This window comes from Loxodonta africana, chromosome 7 (assembly GCF_030014295.1).
Source record: "Loxodonta africana isolate mLoxAfr1 chromosome 7, mLoxAfr1.hap2, whole genome shotgun sequence".
In the NCBI taxonomy this organism is placed as follows: Eukaryota; Metazoa; Chordata; class Mammalia; order Proboscidea; family Elephantidae; genus Loxodonta; species Loxodonta africana.
Window position 1 is genome coordinate 9272071 of NC_087348.1, and position 17703 is coordinate 9289773.

At 61.4% G+C, this 17703-nt stretch overlaps 1 protein-coding gene across 2 annotated transcripts; it reads left to right on the plus strand.

Moving 5' to 3' along the window:
* The first annotated feature begins 1221 nt into the window (after positions 1-1221).
* Positions 1222-17616, plus strand: LTBP3 (latent transforming growth factor beta binding protein 3). 2 transcript variants are annotated; one of them, XM_064287780.1, is made up of 28 exons: positions 1222-1552; positions 4446-4775; positions 4869-5071; positions 5262-5367; positions 5577-5669; positions 5840-5962; positions 6480-6638; positions 6718-6903; positions 7357-7373; positions 7448-7520; positions 7675-7773; positions 10813-10938; positions 11033-11164; positions 11270-11398; positions 11623-11745; positions 11985-12107; positions 13637-13759; positions 14004-14123; positions 14938-15066; positions 15358-15525; positions 15712-15795; positions 15976-16104; positions 16195-16332; positions 16426-16566; positions 16666-16827; positions 16918-16998; positions 17073-17204; positions 17338-17616. In XM_064287780.1, exons 1-28 carry the CDS (start codon positions 1237-1239, stop codon positions 17487-17489), a joined length of 3897 nt encoding a protein of 1298 aa, XP_064143850.1. In that variant the 5' UTR covers positions 1222-1236; the 3' UTR covers positions 17490-17616. The 2 variants fall into 2 exon arrangements, with proteins under 2 accessions (XP_064143850.1, XP_064143851.1); XM_064287781.1 differs by lacking the exon at positions 11985-12107 and having other exon boundaries at positions 1370-1552.
* Positions 17617-17703: the final 87 nt, after the last annotated feature.

Sequence of the window (17703 nt, forward strand, 5' to 3'; positions counted from 1 at the left end):
GTCAGAGCCTGAACCTGGGGTCTCTTGGCCAGGCCCCCACAGTGGCCTGGGGCCCAGGAGACACAGCCCTCCAGGGCCTCCCTTCCAGGCCAGTGGACAGGCCTGGCTCCTCCCCAGCCTTGAGCAAACTTAGGGCCGCTCCCCAGCCCCTGGCAGCCCCTGCCCTGAGGCCCTGCTCTGTCCTTCTCCAGCCCCCTGGGCCCTCCAGCAGTGCCCCCCTCCTCCAGGCTCTCAGCCTGGGAAGGGGGCCAGGCCCTGAGCTCAGCCCTTGGCGATTCCAGAGTGTCTGAGGCCCAGAGCCAGCCCCGCCAACCCGGCCAGACAAAGTGGGGGAGGGCAGGGTGGGCACCGGGAAGCCATTTGCAGGGGGCTTGGCATGGAGGCTGGGCTGCCAGCTTTGTTCTTTCTGCTCTTCTTCGGTATCCCGTCCTCCTCCCCCGCTTGTCACTTCACCTCACTGAGCCCCTGCCCCAAGAGTGCCCGATCCCCTCCTCAAAAGGAAGTGGGCCAGTGTTGATGAGAAACGGTTTGGAGGCTGTGAGACCCCCACGTGGACAAGGGCGCCTGGGGCGGGGGGAGGGGGGCAGTGAGGGGTCTGAGTTCCAGCCCCACCCGCTCTCTGGTCTGCGTGTGACCCCAGCCGCCCCGCCCCGCAGCCTCGGTTTCCCGCTTCGCTGGGGCCCCGCCCGGAGGAATCTGGCCTGCGGCCGCGGGTCCCAGGTGAGGCCGCTGGAAGGGACCCAGCGCGGCGGCGGCGGCGGGTTCCGGCGGGGCGGGCACCGGGTGGGGACCGCCCCCGGCCTCCCCGCCCGCACACCCTCTCCTCCGGCGGCCGCGACGACGCTTTCACCAGAAAGAGCCGTCTCCCTGGCGGGGGGCCAGCGCCCAGCCCCCGCGCCGCCGCCGCGCTCGGCCGGGAAAACAACTCCTAGCTCTCGCGTCGCCCGCGCCTGCTCAGGCGGCCGCGGGCGGGCAGCGCGGCCGGGGGCGCGGAGGGCCGCCTTCCTGCCTGCTCGTCCTCGCCGCTGGGCGCCGGCCTGAGTTTGGGGCCTCTGCCGGCCCCCGCGGTCCAGCCTCCGTCGCCACCTCCCCCAGCCCCCGCCCGCGCCGCTGTCCCCCGCTGCCCGCTTCCTCTGTGCCTGTCCCCCCGCTGTCCGCTCGACCTCGTTCCCGGGGCTCCGGGCTTTGCGTCCTCCCCGCGCACCGGGCTAGCCCGCCGGGGTCCCGGGGCCCCGGATGCGCGGGCCCCGCGGGGCTGCCGGCGGCCTGGCCCCTGCGATGCGCGGGCCGGGCGCGGCGGGGCTGCTGGCGCTGCTGCTGCTGCTGCTGGGTGAGGGCGGCGGGGCGGTAGGGGGCCCGGCTGGCGAGCGGGCCGGCGGGGGCGGGGCGCTGGCCCGCGAGCGCTTCAAGGTGGTCTTTGCGCCCGTGATCTGCAAGCGGACCTGCCTCAAGGGCCAGTGTCGGGACAGTTGTCAGCAGGGCTCCAACATGACGCTCATCGGAGAGAACGGCCACAGCACAGACACGCTCACGGGCTCCGGCTTCCGCGTGGGTGAGGGCCAGCGGGCACCGACTGGGGGGAGGACAGGCGCCAGGACAATGGTGGGATGCCCCGCAGAGTCTTGGGCATATGAGACTGGGTGCTGGGCTCCAGAGAGCAGAGATGGGGGACTAGGGTCCCGGGGCCAGAGTTCAGGGGAGCTGCGTGGCTGCCTGGACTTTGCATTTGGAGTTAGGGCTGGGGTCCAGGGTGTGGGGGTAATACTGGGGTCCTGGATGACACTGGCTGCTGGAAGGTGCTGTCTTTTCAGAGGGTTGGGGCCAGAACAGGGGTTTTGAAGGATGTGAGCTGGTGTTGGGACATCTGAATCAGAGAAGGGGTAAATATTCCCCCAAAAAGCTACTTCTGGAAGAAAAAGGACATTTTTTTTAAGATCTAATGTAGGGCCTGCCAGAAGTAGATGCCTGTGTTTCTGAGAGGAGGGGCTGAGGTCAGGGCTGAGGGGTGAGGGGGTTACTGGTCTGGGATGGGAGGGATGTTGAGACCTAAAAAGTGGGGTACAGGATCAGAGGTAGAAACTGATTCGGGTCCTCAGTCCCTCCTTTTCCTGGTGCCCCACCTAAGCCTCCTCCTATAAGCCCTGAACAGTTTTCTGCCCCAGGGGCCCTTGAGTCCCTCCTGGCCTCTCCAGTTCAGCCTGGAGCCCCGCTTTCCCCAGCATCTCCCTTCAAAGGGCCAGGCCTGGGGCTCAGCTCTCCTCCCCCAGGGCCCTGACCAGTAATTCCCGGCTGTGGGCCAGGCTGGGGGAGGTGTCCCATTGGTAATTACCCCCCTGGACAGGGTAATTAGGCTGGGCCCAGGATGGCACCAGCAAAACAGCCCCTTTACACATTCCCATGCTCACCGACCCGCTCACACTCTTGGAACCCTACTCAAGTGTTCATAGTTCTCATGAGATGACAATGATGATGTGTGTGTATGCATGGCACACACACTCAGGGCATGTGTGGGCTTTGCGGTGGTACACTGTGATTAAGTGCAGGTTTCTTTGTATTGTTATCTTGGGTGGGTGCCTCCAGTCACTTTTAGTGAGTTTATGAGAGGGTTTATGTGAGTTTGTCTTGGTGTCAGAATGACTGTGTGTGTGTGTCCATGTGCACAGCCTCCCAGGCCCCCGGCCATCCTGCCCAGGCTGCCCACATCCCCCAGGCTCGGTGCCCAGGCCACAGTGGGCGGGTGTCACTGGGAGGTCATCCTTACTGCTATGAGTGACTCACTGGGAGGCAGAAAGGAGAGGATCCTGACTCCCCTGGCCCAGGACACACCCCTCCTGTTCTGGGAGGCCTGGGCCCATGAGGCCAGGCAGGATGGGCCAGGCTGGGTTGAGATGCTTTTAGCCAGGAAAGCTCTAGTCTTAGCTCTGGTCTTAGTTCTTGTCCCAGATAGCAGCACCCCCAGCTTCCTGCAGCCATGGGACAGGCAGGAGAGGGCTGAGGCTGGTCTATCAGCTCAGGACTCCAAGGCTGGAAGCACATGTCCCCTGCGAGTGCCTGTGACAGAGAGACACAGATCCCATGTACGTACCTGTGAGTGTAGCATTGACTCATTCATTCATTCATTTTCCTGGCACCTTCTCTGGTACCCAGAGCTAAGGCAGACCCAGTCCTGCCCTCCAAATCACCCTTCATGGTGCGAGGGACAGACATGGATATAATCAAGCCAAGTGCCAGGCAGAGCTGAGGATAGGAGACAGCAGCTCAGGAGAGGGAGCAGGAGTGGATGGGTCACAAGGAAAGGCTCCTTTCCTGGAAGGATAAGATCTGAACATGCAGAGCTGGGGAACACGGCTCAGAGATGGAGAGACTGACATGAACAAAGCCACAGAGGCAGAAGATGTGGCATTTGGCAGAGAAGGGAGAAGAGTCCAACTTGACTGGGGGATGGGGTGCACATGGAAGGAGCAGAAGGGGATGGGGCTGAAAGAAAGGTTGATGCTGGGCCAGGGAGAGCCTTGAATGCTGAGGCAACGAGGCAAGTGGGGAGCAGGGGGGTGACTATGTGAGACCTTTGCCCAAGGCAGATTTTTCTGGGGATACTGAGAGAGTGGACAGGCAGGAGAGGGAGGAAACCAGCCAGGGGCCTGGGTGGCAAGGCCTGAGCCAGGGCAGGGCAGAGGGCAAGAGGAGGAAGGGAGATGGATTAATGGGAACTACAGAGGCTGGAACCTGGGCAGGCTGGGAGCAGGAGAGATGGCGCCTCAAGGTTCAGGTTGGATGACTGGGCGGGCAGGGGTGCCCCAGTACTGGTGCGACATCAGGAGGGGGTGGGGACAGGATACTGATTTCTGAGACTGTCCCCTGGGTAGAGGTGCACAGGAGAGGTCTTGGAGGGGTGGGAGGCAGGAGCTGGAGATGTGAACATGATTGTCAGTGGGGAGGTGTGGGCCCTGGGATGGCAGGTCCAAGGGGGGGAGAGAGAAAGAGGGTGAGGCCTGGATCAGGGGAGAGTTCCTTTAGGGAGAAGAAGAGGCACCAGGGAGAGGTGGGAGACCCAGGAAAGGCTCCAGGGGAGAGCCAGGGAGGGAAAGGCTGTTCCACCTTCTCACCATCATTTGCTACCATTTATGAAGCACCTTCTGCATACTAGACATTATCTCATTTAATACCCAAACAACCCTGTGATGAGATCCCTAGGCCCAGGGAGGGGTAGTACTGCTCAGGGTCAAGTCCAACAGACTCCAGAACCCAACGCACTGTCTGTATGAGGATGTTGGGGGACCCTGGAAAGGCAGTTTCTATGCAATGGGAGGGACGTGTCACAAAAACCAGCTTCCCGAGGGGGATAGAGCCAGTGGGTGGCGAGGAAGTAGGGAGGAGGGAGGAGAGGCAGGATGTGGGTGAGGGGCTGGGCCGGCGCTGATCTGCCTTCTCTCCCCCCTCCCCAGTGGTGTGCCCTCTGCCTTGCATGAATGGCGGCCAGTGCTCCTCCCGAAACCAGTGCCTGTGTCCCCCAGACTTCACGGGTCGCTTCTGTCAGGTGCCCGCCGGCGGGGCAGGCGGGGGCGCCGGCAGCTCAGGCCCCGGGCTGGGCCGGGCCGGAGCCCTGTCCACCGGCGCCCTGCCACCCCTGGCCCCAGAGGGCGACTCTGTGGCCAGCAAACACGCCATCTACGCGGTCCAGGTGATCGCCGACCCGCCTGGGCCCGGGGAGGGGCCCCCTGCCCAGCACGCGGCCTTTCTGGTGCCCCTCGGACCTGGCCAGATCTCAGCGGAAGGTACCAAACCACGGGCCGACCCGGGAGACAGAGCTGGGCGGGGCCAGCGACCCGGGGGCGGGGCATCCCTGAGGTCGTCCGCCCCGCCCTCAGTGCAGGCCCCGCCCCCTGTGGTGAACGTGCGTGTGCACCACCCGCCCGAGGCCTCCGTGCAGGTGCACCGCATCGAGGGGCTGAACGCTGAGGGCCCCGCCCCTGCCCAGCACCTGCTACCGCACCCCAAGCCCTCGCATCCCCGGCCACCCACCCAGAAGCCCCTGGGCCGCTGCTTCCAGGACACGCTGCCCAAGCAGCCTGTGAGTGACCCCGCAGCCCCGCTGGACCGGCCCTTGTTGCCCTGCCCCAACTCACGGGGATTGCTTAAAACTGGGGGCCCAGGGCACCCCATTCCCTACCCACAGGCTGGGGAGGTGAGGAGGAGCCACAGGAGCGAGGCCGGGTGGGAGTAGGGCGCCCTGTGACTGCTTTCCATGCCCCCCCCCCCAGTGTGGCAGCAACCCCCTCCCGGGCCTCACCAAGCAGGAGGACTGCTGCGGGAGCATCGGCACGGCCTGGGGCCAGAGCAAGTGCCACAAGTGCCCCCAGCTGCAGTGTGAGTGCAGGCTCAGCAGGGTGCCCCCACTGCAGGGCAAACCCCCCTCACGCCCCAACTTCTGCAGTGGGAACCCCAACCCAGAGTAGCCTGAGCCCCCTTGCTGCTCACCAGACTCCTTTTCATCCCACACCGCCCATCCCCCAGAGCCCTCCTTCCCCCCCTGCAGGTCTCCAGACTCCCCCCACCATGCCCTCCTCTTTCTGCAGACACAGGGGTGCAGAAACCAGGGCCTGTGCGTGGGGAGGTGGGCGCTGACTGCCCCCAGGGTTACAAGAGACTCAACAGCACCCACTGCCAGGGTATGGCATGGCCCTGTGAGGGCTGGAGGGGCAGGCTGCTTTCACTGCAGGAGGTCCCAAGGTGGGCAAAGGGAGGAGGCAGGGCTGGGGCAGAAAGCTGGGGTCCTTGGAGCAGCTTGCTGTCACCTTATGGCCTCAGCCTAGAGGGACCAAACTCCTGCTCACCACAGACATAAACGAGTGCACGATGCCTGGCATGTGTCGCCATGGGGACTGCCTCAACAACCCTGGCTCCTATCGCTGTGTCTGCCCGCCTGGCCATAGCTTGGGCCCCTCACGCACACAGTGCATTGGTGAGCTTGGGGGCCAGGTCCCTGGGAGGTCACAGGCCTGGGTGGGAAGGATAAGGCTCTGAGCAGCCAGGGTCAGTGTCCACAAGAGGTCAGGGTAGGGTCCAAGAAGGAGCAAGGCCCAGAGCAGGTGGAATCATGTGGGCAGGTCAGTAGGGTCAGGGATCACATGTGACCTGGGGTTAGAGGTCTCATGGGGTCAGGGACTATATGGGATCAGTCGGATGAGATCATGGGTTTGATGAGTAGGAACGGTGAAGTCTAGAGTAGTGGGGCCAGGGGTCCCATGGGGTTAAAGGGTCACATGAAGTCAAGAGCTGAATGGGCAGTAGAGATGAGGCTTAGAGCAACTAGGGTCAGTGGTCACATGGGTTTCAGAGGTCACATGAGATCAGGGTAACAAGTTCAGGGGGTCACGTAGGTTCAGGGGTTGTCTGAGACAGAGGAGCAAGGCCTGGAACAGCTGGGCAGAAGGACAGGGGCCATGTTCAGGCCCAGATCCCCACACCCGCCCCTGCAGTGGACAAGCCGGAGGAGAAGAGCCTGTGTTTCCGCCTGGTGAGCCCCGAGCACCAGTGCCAGCACCCACTGACCACGCGCCTCACCCGCCAGCTCTGCTGCTGCAGTGTTGGCAAGGCCTGGGGAGCACGCTGCCAGCGCTGCCCAGCTGATGGCACTGGTGAGCCTGGGGCAGGTAGGCCAGGGGCTGTCTGGGTGCCTGTTCAGGGAACACTCACTTGTCTTTTGCCCTGGCACAGCTGCCTTCAAGGAGATCTGCCCTGCTGGGAAGGGGTACCACATCCTCACCTCCCACCAGACGCTCACCATTCAGGGCGAAAGCGATTTTTCCCTCTTCCTGCACCCCGATGGGCCGCCCAAGCCCCAGCAGCTGCCTGAGAGCCCCAGCCGGGCACCACCACCGGAGGACACTGAGGAAGAGAGAGGTCTGGCCTGATTCTTTCCATTCCCTGATCAATGATGTGCCCTAGACCTGACCCCTGATGCACAGCTTTGACCTCAGAATCTAACCCCCAGCTCCTAACCTTGACCCATCCACTGCCCTCCAGATGTATCACTCTACTCCTTTGACTTCCTGATCCCTTTGAGCCATGGATCCAACCCAAATGCTGCCCCCAGACCTGGCCCTCTGACCCTTGACCCAGGGATTTAACCTTGGGCTGGAACCCCCTCATCTTTTATCCATAACCCAAGAACCTGGTCTCCTGACCCTGATGAAGATATTCCTTGACCTCAGGATCTAACCCCTAACTCTTGACCCAGAGACCTGATCATTGAACTCTTGGAGACCCTAACCACAGGTGCCCAGCTGCTCTTCCCAGACCCGACTCCCTTCCCCCAGCCCAGCACTTAAACAGCCCCATCTTCTTGCCTTTCAGTGGTAACCACGGATTCAGTGAGTATTCGAGCCCAGGCGGGAGGGGCGGGAAAGCGAGGGCACCACAGGACTCAGGCCGCTGTCACCCGCAGCCAGTGATCGAGGAGCGGTCAGCACAGCAGAGCCACCCGACCGCCACCACGGCTCCTGCCCGGCCCTACCCGGGTGAGCTGGGCACTGCAGGGACGAGTCACTGCGGGGGGGACTTCACAGCTGAGGCTCTGGGAGGTGGTGGAGCTGGGAGGTGACGTTCCCACCGAGGGCCTGCTGGGAGTGGGGCAGCTAGCCCCCGCTTCACCCCCTGATGTCCTGCCTGCAGAGCTGATCTCCCGCCCCTCGCCGCCCACTGTCCGCTTGTTCCTACCGGACTTGCCCACGTCCCGCAGTGCGGTGGAGATCGCCCCCACGCAGGTCACAGGTAAGGTCCGCCCGGTGAGGCCACGCCCTGGACAGGCCACGCCCCCAAAGTTAGTGCTTTCCGCCTTTCTTCCTCCCTGGTCCTTCCATAATGCTAACAGGCTGTTGGCAACAGCGGTAGCTTTTACCCACAGTCTGCTGTGGGGTCCGGTGCCTGGATGTGGCAAATGGTCGAGTGCCTTGAAAATCTTACGGAGCAGTTCTACTCTGCACACATGGGGTCTTCATGAATCGGTCCCCACTTGACGGCGACTAAACGGCACTGTGGGGTTGGTTTCTGGGTACAGCAAAAGGTTTGTATTTGATGGTTGATGGTTCAAACCCACCCAGAAGCACTGTGGGAGAAAGGCCTGGTGTTCTGCCGCTGTAAAGATTATAGCCAAGAAAACCCCATGGAGCAGTTCTACTCTGCTCACATGGGATTGCCGTGAGCCAGAATCAACTTGACAGCAACTACCAACAACGACAACTTGCCGGGTACTGGTTAGGTGCTGGTGATTCAGCAGTGAACAAAATAGACCAAAAATATGTTGTCCTTGTGCAGCAGACAAACAACAAACAGATCAATAAGTAAATAGTTAGCCTGTTTTATAAATGCTATGAAAGAAATAGAGAAGGAAGTCTGGGGCTGTGATAATATACAGGGTGGTAATGAACGAAGGCTTTCGGGAGGGGTTTTAAAAGACCGTTAAAGAATAAAGAAGTGGTGAAGGACTGATGAAGTTCAAAGACCACAGCCTTCAGTATGGATTACACCTCAACATAAAGAAAACAAAAATCCTCACAACTGGACCAACAAGCAACATCATGATAAATGGAGAAAAGATCGAAGTTGTCAAGGATTTCATTTTACTGGCATCCACAATCAACACCCATGGAAGAGCCAGTATTGCACTGGACACATCTGCTGCAAAAGACCTCTTTAGAGTGTTGAAAAGCAAAGATGTTACTTAGAGGACGAAGGTGTGCCTGACAGAAGCCGTGATATTTCCAGTCACCTGACTGGCATGCGAAAATTGGACAATGACTAAGGAAGACTGAAGTAGAATTGATGCCTTTGAATTATGGTGTTGGCAAAGGTTATTGAATATACCATGGGCTACCAGGAGAACAAACAAATCTGTCTTGGAAAAAGGACAGCCAGAGTGCTCCTTAGAAGTGAGGATGGCAAGACTTCATCTCACATACTTTGGACATGTTATCAGGAGGGACTGGTCCCTGGAGGACATCGTGCTTGGTAAAGTAGAGGGTCAGAGAAAAAGAGGAAGGCCCTCCATGAGATGGACTGACTTAGTGGCTGAAACTATGGGCTCAAACATAGCAGTGATTGTGAGGATGGTGCACGACCAGGTGGTGGGTGTTTCATTCTGTTGTACATAGGATCGCTATATTTTGGAACCGACTTGGCAGCACCTAACAACAACAACAATAGGGAAGGAATGAGGTGTGCAGGTTAGGGAAAAGGGACATTCCAAGTGAAGTTTCATCTGGTCAAAGTCATGGAAGCATGAAACCCTGGCAGAGGAGGGCGAAACCACACACAGATCAGTGTTTCTGAACATGGGAAGGGCCAACATATGGGGAGCCTTAAGAGGCTTGGATTTGATCCCGGAGGCTGTGGGAAATGTCTGCAGGGTTTGGGCATGATAATAATTGTTAGCTCTGACCGAACAATTCCTGTGTACCAGGGACTGTCTTTTAAGAGTTTTACATACCAAATATCATTTAATCTTCTTGCACTCTGTTAAGTGGCCACTGCTAAGCCTCGTTTTCCAGGTGAGAAAAGAGGCTCAGAGAGGTTCAGTAACATGCCCCAAGTCACACAGCTGGGCCAGATTCATGCCCAGGTCTGTGTGGACTTCAAAGCCACCAGGAAGCCACCAGCCTCACTGAGCCCTTGGGCCATGATGAGCTCCTGGAGTGAGGGCAGGAGTGGAAGGTGGCTGCCTTGGAGGCCTGCATAGCCTGGGTCAACCTAGAGCCAGCCCTGGGGGCTATGGAATGTGGAGGAAGGACATATGGTGAGACTTAGGGAAGGGAGTGTTAAAGAGGCCTAGGGGAGAGGATGGAGAGAGGCACTTCAGGTAGAGGGGACAGCCAGCAAGGCCCACTGGGCAGGTGCCTTTGGGAGGTTGCAGGGTCCAGCTTCACAGCCTGGGTTACATGGGAGAAAGGGACTGGAGATGAGGCTGGTGGGCAGTGGGGACCAAGAAGAGAGAGGTAGAAGGCAGGAAGCCCTGAGACTGGTGACAGAAACAGTGACAGGGTCCCTGGATCTAACTGCCTGTGCACACCCCTTGGGCAAGCCAGAATTCACCAGGGAATCAGCTCCTGCTTGTCTTGGGGCGAGGAAGCAATCAACCATTCTGGAATTGGGGGCTCTGGTTCTGGGGCAAGGGCTGTTGGTGTCACTGGGGTAGAAGATATTGGTGTGACTGAGGCTACAGGGTTTAGCGTATGAGGAGAAGGGGGTTTCAGAACCCCTGGGGTAGAGGTAAGAAGCCCTGGTGGCATAGTGGTTAAGTGCTCAGCTGCTAACCAAAAGGTCATCACTTAGGACCCACCAGCTGCTCTGTGGCAATCTGCTTCCCTAAAGATTTAGGGCATTGGAAACTCTATGGGGTAGTTCTACTCTGAATTGCAGGGCCGCTGTGAGTCGGACTCGACTGCAGTGGGTTTGGTTTTTGGTTTGGGGTAGACGTATTGGGATGACGGAGGGCCCTCAGGGGATGGAAGTATGATGGGGTTTGGGGTGACTGGAGCCAGGGTCTTGAAGAGAGGGGGGATGGAAGTATGAAGGGTCCTGGGGTGAAGGAGCTGGGTTCCTGGTTTGGGGCTATGTGATGTCGTGGAATCGGGATTATCTGGGATAGAGGTGTCAGGATTGGAATATGGGGGTGCAGGGACCTGAGGTCATGATGTGACCAGGCTCAGGTATTGGGATCATTAGGAACGGGATGTCGAGGTCCCTCCCTGGGGACGCGACAGAGGGTGAGGGCTCCCTGCCCAGGCCCCTGACCTGGCTGGCTCCCGCCCGCAGAGACAGACGAGTGCCGCCTGAACCAGAACATCTGTGGCCACGGAGAGTGCGTCCCGGGCCCCTCCGACTACTCCTGCCACTGCAACCCAGGCTACCGGTCGCACCCTCAGCACCGCTACTGCGTGGGTGAGCGCGGGGCGGGCGGCCGGGCGGGTGGTCCCGGGGACAGCCCTGGGCCCGACACCCTCCTGACGTCTTCCCGCCGGCGGGTCGCCCTCAGACGTGAACGAGTGCGAGGCGGATCCGTGCGGCGCCGGGCGGGGCATCTGCATGAACACTGGAGGCTCCTACAACTGCCACTGCAACCGCGGCTACCGCCTGCACGTCGGCGCCGGGGGGCGCTCGTGCGTGGGTAAGCGCGGGGGCGTGGCCGGGCGGGGCGGCACTGGGCTAATTGGCCCCGGCGGGTTCTCCCTGCGCCACCGCGCACCGCCTCGCGCCTCTTCCTCCCGCTCAGACCTGAACGAGTGCGCTAAGCCCCACCTGTGCGGAGATGGCGGCTTCTGCATCAACTTCCCCGGGCACTACAAGTGCAACTGCTACCCCGGCTACCGGCTCAAGGCCTCCCGACCGCCTGTATGCGAAGGTGGGGAGACCCCGTTCAGGACCAAGGGAGTGGGCTTCTCTGTCTCTCAACTTGGGCTGGGGGCAAGGGCCCGAACTCCTGTCTCTGGCCACTTAGACTTATCAGAAGTTGGGGTCGAGGAGCATGGAGGGCGGGTTCCCTTGCTGATCTAACGGAGGGAAGCCCTGCCGAGGACCTTGTCGGTCCACGGTCCCCAATCGGGTCCCTTTCCTTCTCCCGTACAGACATAGACGAGTGCCGGGACCCTAGCTCCTGCCCGGATGGCAAATGCGAGAACAAACCCGGGAGCTTCAAGTGCATCGCCTGTCAGCCCGGCTACCGCAGCCAGGGGGGCGGGGCCTGCCGCGGTGAGGGCGGGGTCTCGAAGGCCAGTGGGCGGGGCTGTCGCGGTGGGGGCGGGGCCCGGGTCAGGGTGGAAGGCGGGGCCTCGGAGGCCAATGGGCGGGGTCCGCTGTGAGGTTGCGGGGAGGTGGCGCCCGGTCCGCCTGGGAAGGGGACGAAGGAACCCGTGAGAGTGGAGGCCCGGGAGTGAAGGCCCCCACGGCGGCGCGGGGTCGGAGTCCGAGGCAAGCCTTCTCCGCCGCAGACGTGAACGAGTGCGCCGAGGGCAGTCCCTGCGCGCCGGGTTGGTGTGAGAACCTCCCAGGCTCCTTCCGCTGCACGTGCGCCCAGGGCTACGCGCTCGCGCCGGACGGCCGCAGCTGCCTGGGTGAGCCCCAGTCCTGCACCCTATCCGGCCACCCGCTCCCGCGCCAACGCTGGGACCTGGGCACCCTGTCTGTACAACGGGTGGGTGGAAGGTGGCTAACTCATGCCCTGGTTCATTGATCGGTCACTCATTCTCTGAGCGCACCTCACCGAGGAAGGTCTGCCAGAGTTTCTACACAGGGTGTTAGGTGGCTAGGCTTGAAGCTGAGTGTACAAAGCACATTACCTGCATTTGAAGGGGAGAAAAATTGATGTCAAAGAACGGGGGGGACGGTGATAGCCACACACCCCCGCACGAATGCTTATTACGCACCAGTAGAGGGGCTGAAGGCAGGGATTCAGAAAAACTGGGACACAGTATGGAGTTCAGGAGTGTGGACCTGGATGGAGCTGGGATGCTCCCAGAAACACCAGCGGTTTCGGGAGGAGGCGGCCTGAGTCGTCTTAAAGGATCAATAGGAATTATCCAGGCAAAGAAGGGTGAGCGGGACCGACATGCAAGCAGAGGGCTCAGCACAGGCAAAGGCTCATGTGAGAAACTGCACGGAGAGTGCAGGGAACTAACTGTAAGATCTGAGCAGGGAATTAGGGCTGAGGGACAGGTTCAGCTTCATCCTGAAGCATTTTAAGGGGAAGAGTGGGAAGATTCACGATAGTTTTAGAAAGTTCCTTCCTGTTCACGGTCTCAGGGGTGCTAGAGGGTCATCCACTGAAGAGCCCTGGGGTTCAGTCTGTGGAGAGAAGGGGGTCAGGCAGGAGCTGTCAGAGTCGGGGGGCTCAGGGGCATCTCAGAAATCTGAAAGGGAGGCTCCCAGACTCTGTGGGAGAAGGTGGAGCAGAGAACTGCGGAGGCTGCAGGAAGTGGCCACTGAGATTTCCAAGGTGGGGCAGGTCCAGTGAGGAAAAGCCCCCTCTGCTCCTGAGAGTGAGTGGCTGACACTGAGGTGAGGGAAGACTGAGGGGTTGGGGGAAGTGAGGCCAGAGGCTGGGCCTGGTTGTCTACATGGAGGTTGAAAACTCCCAAAGAGGGAGTTTATCTGATGGGCACTGACACAGTAAAGAGGGTGGGAGGGGTCTAGGTGTGGGCAACGACCAGCTTCTAAGAGCAGTGAAGCTTGTCTTCAGGAGCAAGCCAGGTCCCTTTACGGTGTGAGTGGGAGAAATTATTCTGTGAGAAGAGCAAAGAGATAGGGTGGAGCTTATCTACACAGGAAGAAGGGAGCCATGATGGGTGAGGGGGAGGGGCTCAGAAGTGAGGTTCAAGGAAGGCCAGGGCAGTATGGAAACAGGATGGGAGGAGCTTCTGATTGGTGAGGGTGAGTGAAAGGGGTAGGCAGGGCAGGCATCCTAAATGGCCAGAGCTTTTTAGCCTCAACCTGGCCCCAGGTCCCTGACAGCACCTGGCTTGGTCACCTCCTGCTCATGGTTCTCTTAGCTCTGCGGGCCTCAGCTCTGGTGCCCTAGGCTATGGGGCAGCAGGGACCCAAGACCACCTCCAGCCTGACCCTCTGACACCTCCCTGCCCTGCAGATGTGGACGAGTGTGAGGCTGGGGACGTGTGTGACAATGGCATCTGCACCAACACTCCAGGCTCCTTCCAGTGTCAGTGCCTCTCTGGCTACCACCTGTCAAGGGATCGGAGCCGCTGTGAGGGTGAGGCCTGAGGGGGGGGCTGTCCCATCCCTCCCTCCCAGCATCTCTGCTGCCGAAGACCTGAGACCAGGGGCAACCTCAGACAAGCCAGGCACTCCCAGGTCCAGCCCCCACCTAGACCTAAGATGGGGCCTGGGAGTGTGGGACCATGGGCTCTAAGAACACCTTGGCAGTTCCAGGCTGTGTGTGTGTGTGGAAGGGAGTCAGCCCCTGAGAATGTCCACCCCTTCAATCCCCGCACCAGATATTGATGAGTGTGATTTCCCTGCAACCTGCATTGGAGGTGACTGCATCAACACCAACGGTTCCTACAGATGTCTCTGCCCCCAGGGGCACCGGCTGGTGGGCGGCAGGAAGTGCCAAGGTATGGGGGGAGTGGCTGGTGGGCTTGGGAGGGGAAGTGGCAGGGAGCAGTAAGCCCCCAGGCACACTATTGATGTGGCCTGTCATTCCATCCACACATCCGATCACTTCTTCCACTCATTCACCTGGAGTAACAATGATAACACGAATAATGATAGTTAACATTTACGTGTGCCAGGTACTGTCCTGAGCTCTTTACAAATATTAATTCATTGGTCTTCCCCATCAACTGACCCATACGTGTATTCATCCAATAAGTTTACTGAGCACCTACCAAGCACCGTGCTATGTACTAGGGACTAGACAATGATCCAGGGCTCCCAGCTGGGGGAGGCTGAAATGTTAACCAGGTCTCACAGTTCACAGCGCAGGGTGCCCACAGAAGGCTGAGCTAGGATTAATTGCAAAGGAGAGGTGACAGTTGGACTGGGATTTGAAGGGGTTCCAGGAAGAAGAGTGCATGGAATGGTATTCCAAGCCCAAAGAACAGCACGTGCAAAGCACAGAGGTCTGAGAAGCCAGTTGTGTTTTTAGGGGAGAGTAGACACCCGTGCCCCGAGCATAGAGCCAGGGTTCAGCTGGGGTCAGTGCAGGCCACTGGAGGTTTTAAGCAGAATGACAGCAGTGAATATGCATATCTCTACACATACCCGGACACACACCAGTGGACTTCCTGTTGTGTGTACTTTGAAATCAAAGTGGAAATTTGGGTTCTGAACTTGTGGGAGGCTATGGGGCACACTCCCAGGGACAGAGAAGCTGGGTTTCCTTATCACTGGCTCCTGCTCCTGCTTCTGGCTCTGTACTCCCGGCAGACATAGATGAGTGCAGCCAGGACCCGGGCCTGTGCCTTCCCCATGGGGCCTGTGAGAACCTGCAGGGCTCCTATGTGTGTGTCTGCGATGAAGGCTTCACGCCCACTCAGGACCAGCACGGCTGTGAGGGTGAGTGCTCTCCAGGCCCCTCCCCACACCAGACATCTCCCCTGAGGCGGAGTAGGGGAGATGGATGACACCTGGTTCCACCCTTGGGAATCTGGGGAACAGGAAGAAACCCCTTTTGCCTGGGGGAGTCTGGTGGGACCAGACCTTGCAGGGCCCTGAATGTCACGTTGAGGAGGCTGGCTCTCACAGGGCAACTGAGGGGAAAACGGGAAGAGGGTAGCAGAGGGCTGTGGTGGGCGGGAAGACAGGGCAGTCTGCCTGCCGGACCCTGAGCTGCGCTCTCCCCAGCAGAGATGGAGCAGCCCCACCACAAGAAGGAGTGCTACCTTAACTTCGACGACACGGTATTCTGCGACAGCGTACTGGCCACCAACATCACCCAGCAGGAGTGTTGCTGCTCCCTGGGGGCCGGCTGGGGGGACCACTGCGAGATCTACCCCTGCCCAGTCTACAGCTCAGGTCAGGAGGCGGGCAGGCCCCTTCCCTTCCCAGAGACTGCTTCGTCCTCTGGAAACGGGGAATGGGGGAAATGGCACCTCCCTGGGTGGTTGGAAATCAGGTGGAGAGCGCCAGCCTGAGCCAGACGCCCAGCACGTGCGCTCGTCCTGCCTCCTTCCCTCCCCACCCGCCGCTCTCTCCCCGCAGCTGAGTTCCACAGCCTCTGCCCGGACGGGAAGGGCTACACCCAGGACAACAACATTGTCAACTACGGCATCCCAGCCCACCGCGGTAAGCTCCGCGCGGCCCCACCCACCGAGCGGGACGGCCCCGCCCGTCACATTACGTCATCGCCGGGAAAGCCCCGCCCACTGAGTGCGCTCCGCTCCGGCAGTAACCCCACCCACCTCCCCGGCGGCCTCGGGCGGGGTCGGTAGAGGGCTTGAGCGCCGGCGCCCGGTCCTCCCGCAGACATAGACGAGTGCATGTTGTTTGGGGCCGAGATCTGCAAAGAGGGCAAGTGCGTGAACACGCAGCCCGGCTACGAGTGCTACTGCAAGCAGGGCTTCTATTACGACGGGAACCTGCTGGAGTGCGTGGGTGAGTGGCCTGCCCGAGTGACCGGGGAGCGGAGGCGTCCCCCCCGACCCGGAGCGGCCCCTGCCACCCGCGCTTCTCCTCCTCCCGCAGACGTGGATGAGTGCCTGGATGAATCCAACTGCCGGAACGGAGTGTGTGAGAACACGCGCGGGGGCTACCGCTGCGCCTGCACGCCCCCCGCCGAGTACAGCCCGGCGCAGCGCCAGTGCCTGAGCCCAGAGGAGATGGGTGAGGCCCGGCCGGCCGGCCGGGGAGGCGGGAGGCGGGCGGGGGCCCTGGCCGAGCTGTGACCGCCACCGCACCCACCCCTGCCGCCCGCAGACGTGGACGAGTGCCAGGACCCAGCGGCCTGCCGCCCTGGCCGCTGCGTCAACCTGCCGGGCTCCTACCGCTGCGAGTGCCGCCCGCCCTGGGTGCCCGGGCCCTCGGGCCGCGACTGCCAGCTCCCCGAGAGCCCGGCGGGTGAGGGCAAGGGTCGTCCTGGCCGTGGCCCGGGGCGGGTGGGACGGGGCAGGGAGTCGGTCCGGGCCTCGGACCTCCCCTGACGCCCTTCTCCGGCAGATCGCGCTCCGGAGCGGCGCGACGTGTGCTGGGGCCAGCGCGGGGAGGACGGCATGTGCTCCGGCCCTCTGGCCGGGCCCGCCCTCACCTTCGAAGACTGCTGCTGCCGCCAGGGCCGCGGCTGGGGCGCCCAGTGTCGCCCGTGCCCGCCGCGCGGCGCGGGTGAGCCCACCGAGGGGGATGGGGCTTGGGAGCCCGGGGTGGAAGCGGGGTGCCACGACGCCGCTGAGCGCACGCACCCGCTCCTCCCAGGGTCCCAGTGCCCGACTTCACAGAGCGAGAGCAATTCCTTCTGGGACGCGAGTCCCCTGCTGCTGGGGAAGGCTCCGCGAGGTGAGGAGGCGCGAGGAGGCGGAGGGGTCGGGGCCCCCGCTGGGGTCGGCGCTGACGCCCGCCTTCTGGCGCAGACGAGGACAGCTCGGAGGAGGATTCGGACGAGTGCCGCTGCGTGAGCGGCCGCTGCGTGCCGCGTCCCGGAGGCGCCGTATGCGAGTGTCCAGGCGGCTTCCAGCTCGACTCCTCCCGCGCCCGCTGCGTCGGTGAGCCTGGGCCGCGGCGGGGCGGGGCGGGGCGGCCGCAGAGGTCCCGGCTCAGAGAGGTCCCGGCTCGGAGAGGTCCCGGCTCAGGGCACTGCGGCTCCGGCGCCCGCAAAGACCTTACTCTCCCCCCTAGACATCGACGAGTGCCGCGAGCTGAACCAGCGCGGGCTGCTGTGCAAGAGCGAGCGCTGTGTAAACACGAGTGGTTCCTTCCGCTGCGTCTGCAAAGCCGGCTTCGCCCGCAGCCGTCCGCATGGGGCTTGCGTGCCCCAGCGCCGCCGCTGACACAACCCTCGCCGGACCTCGGCGACCACTGCGGTTCCCGCCCAAGACTCGGGGCGAGCTGGAACTCTGCTCCTGCCCCGACCCAGGGTTCCAACCCAGGACCCAGGACCCTCAGCCCGCAGACCCATTAGCGAGCTCTGTGACCCGAAACGGCTGCAGGCCCTGTCAGCATCATGGGCTGATGTTGGGTACCCGGGGGCGCGGCTGTCCCTCC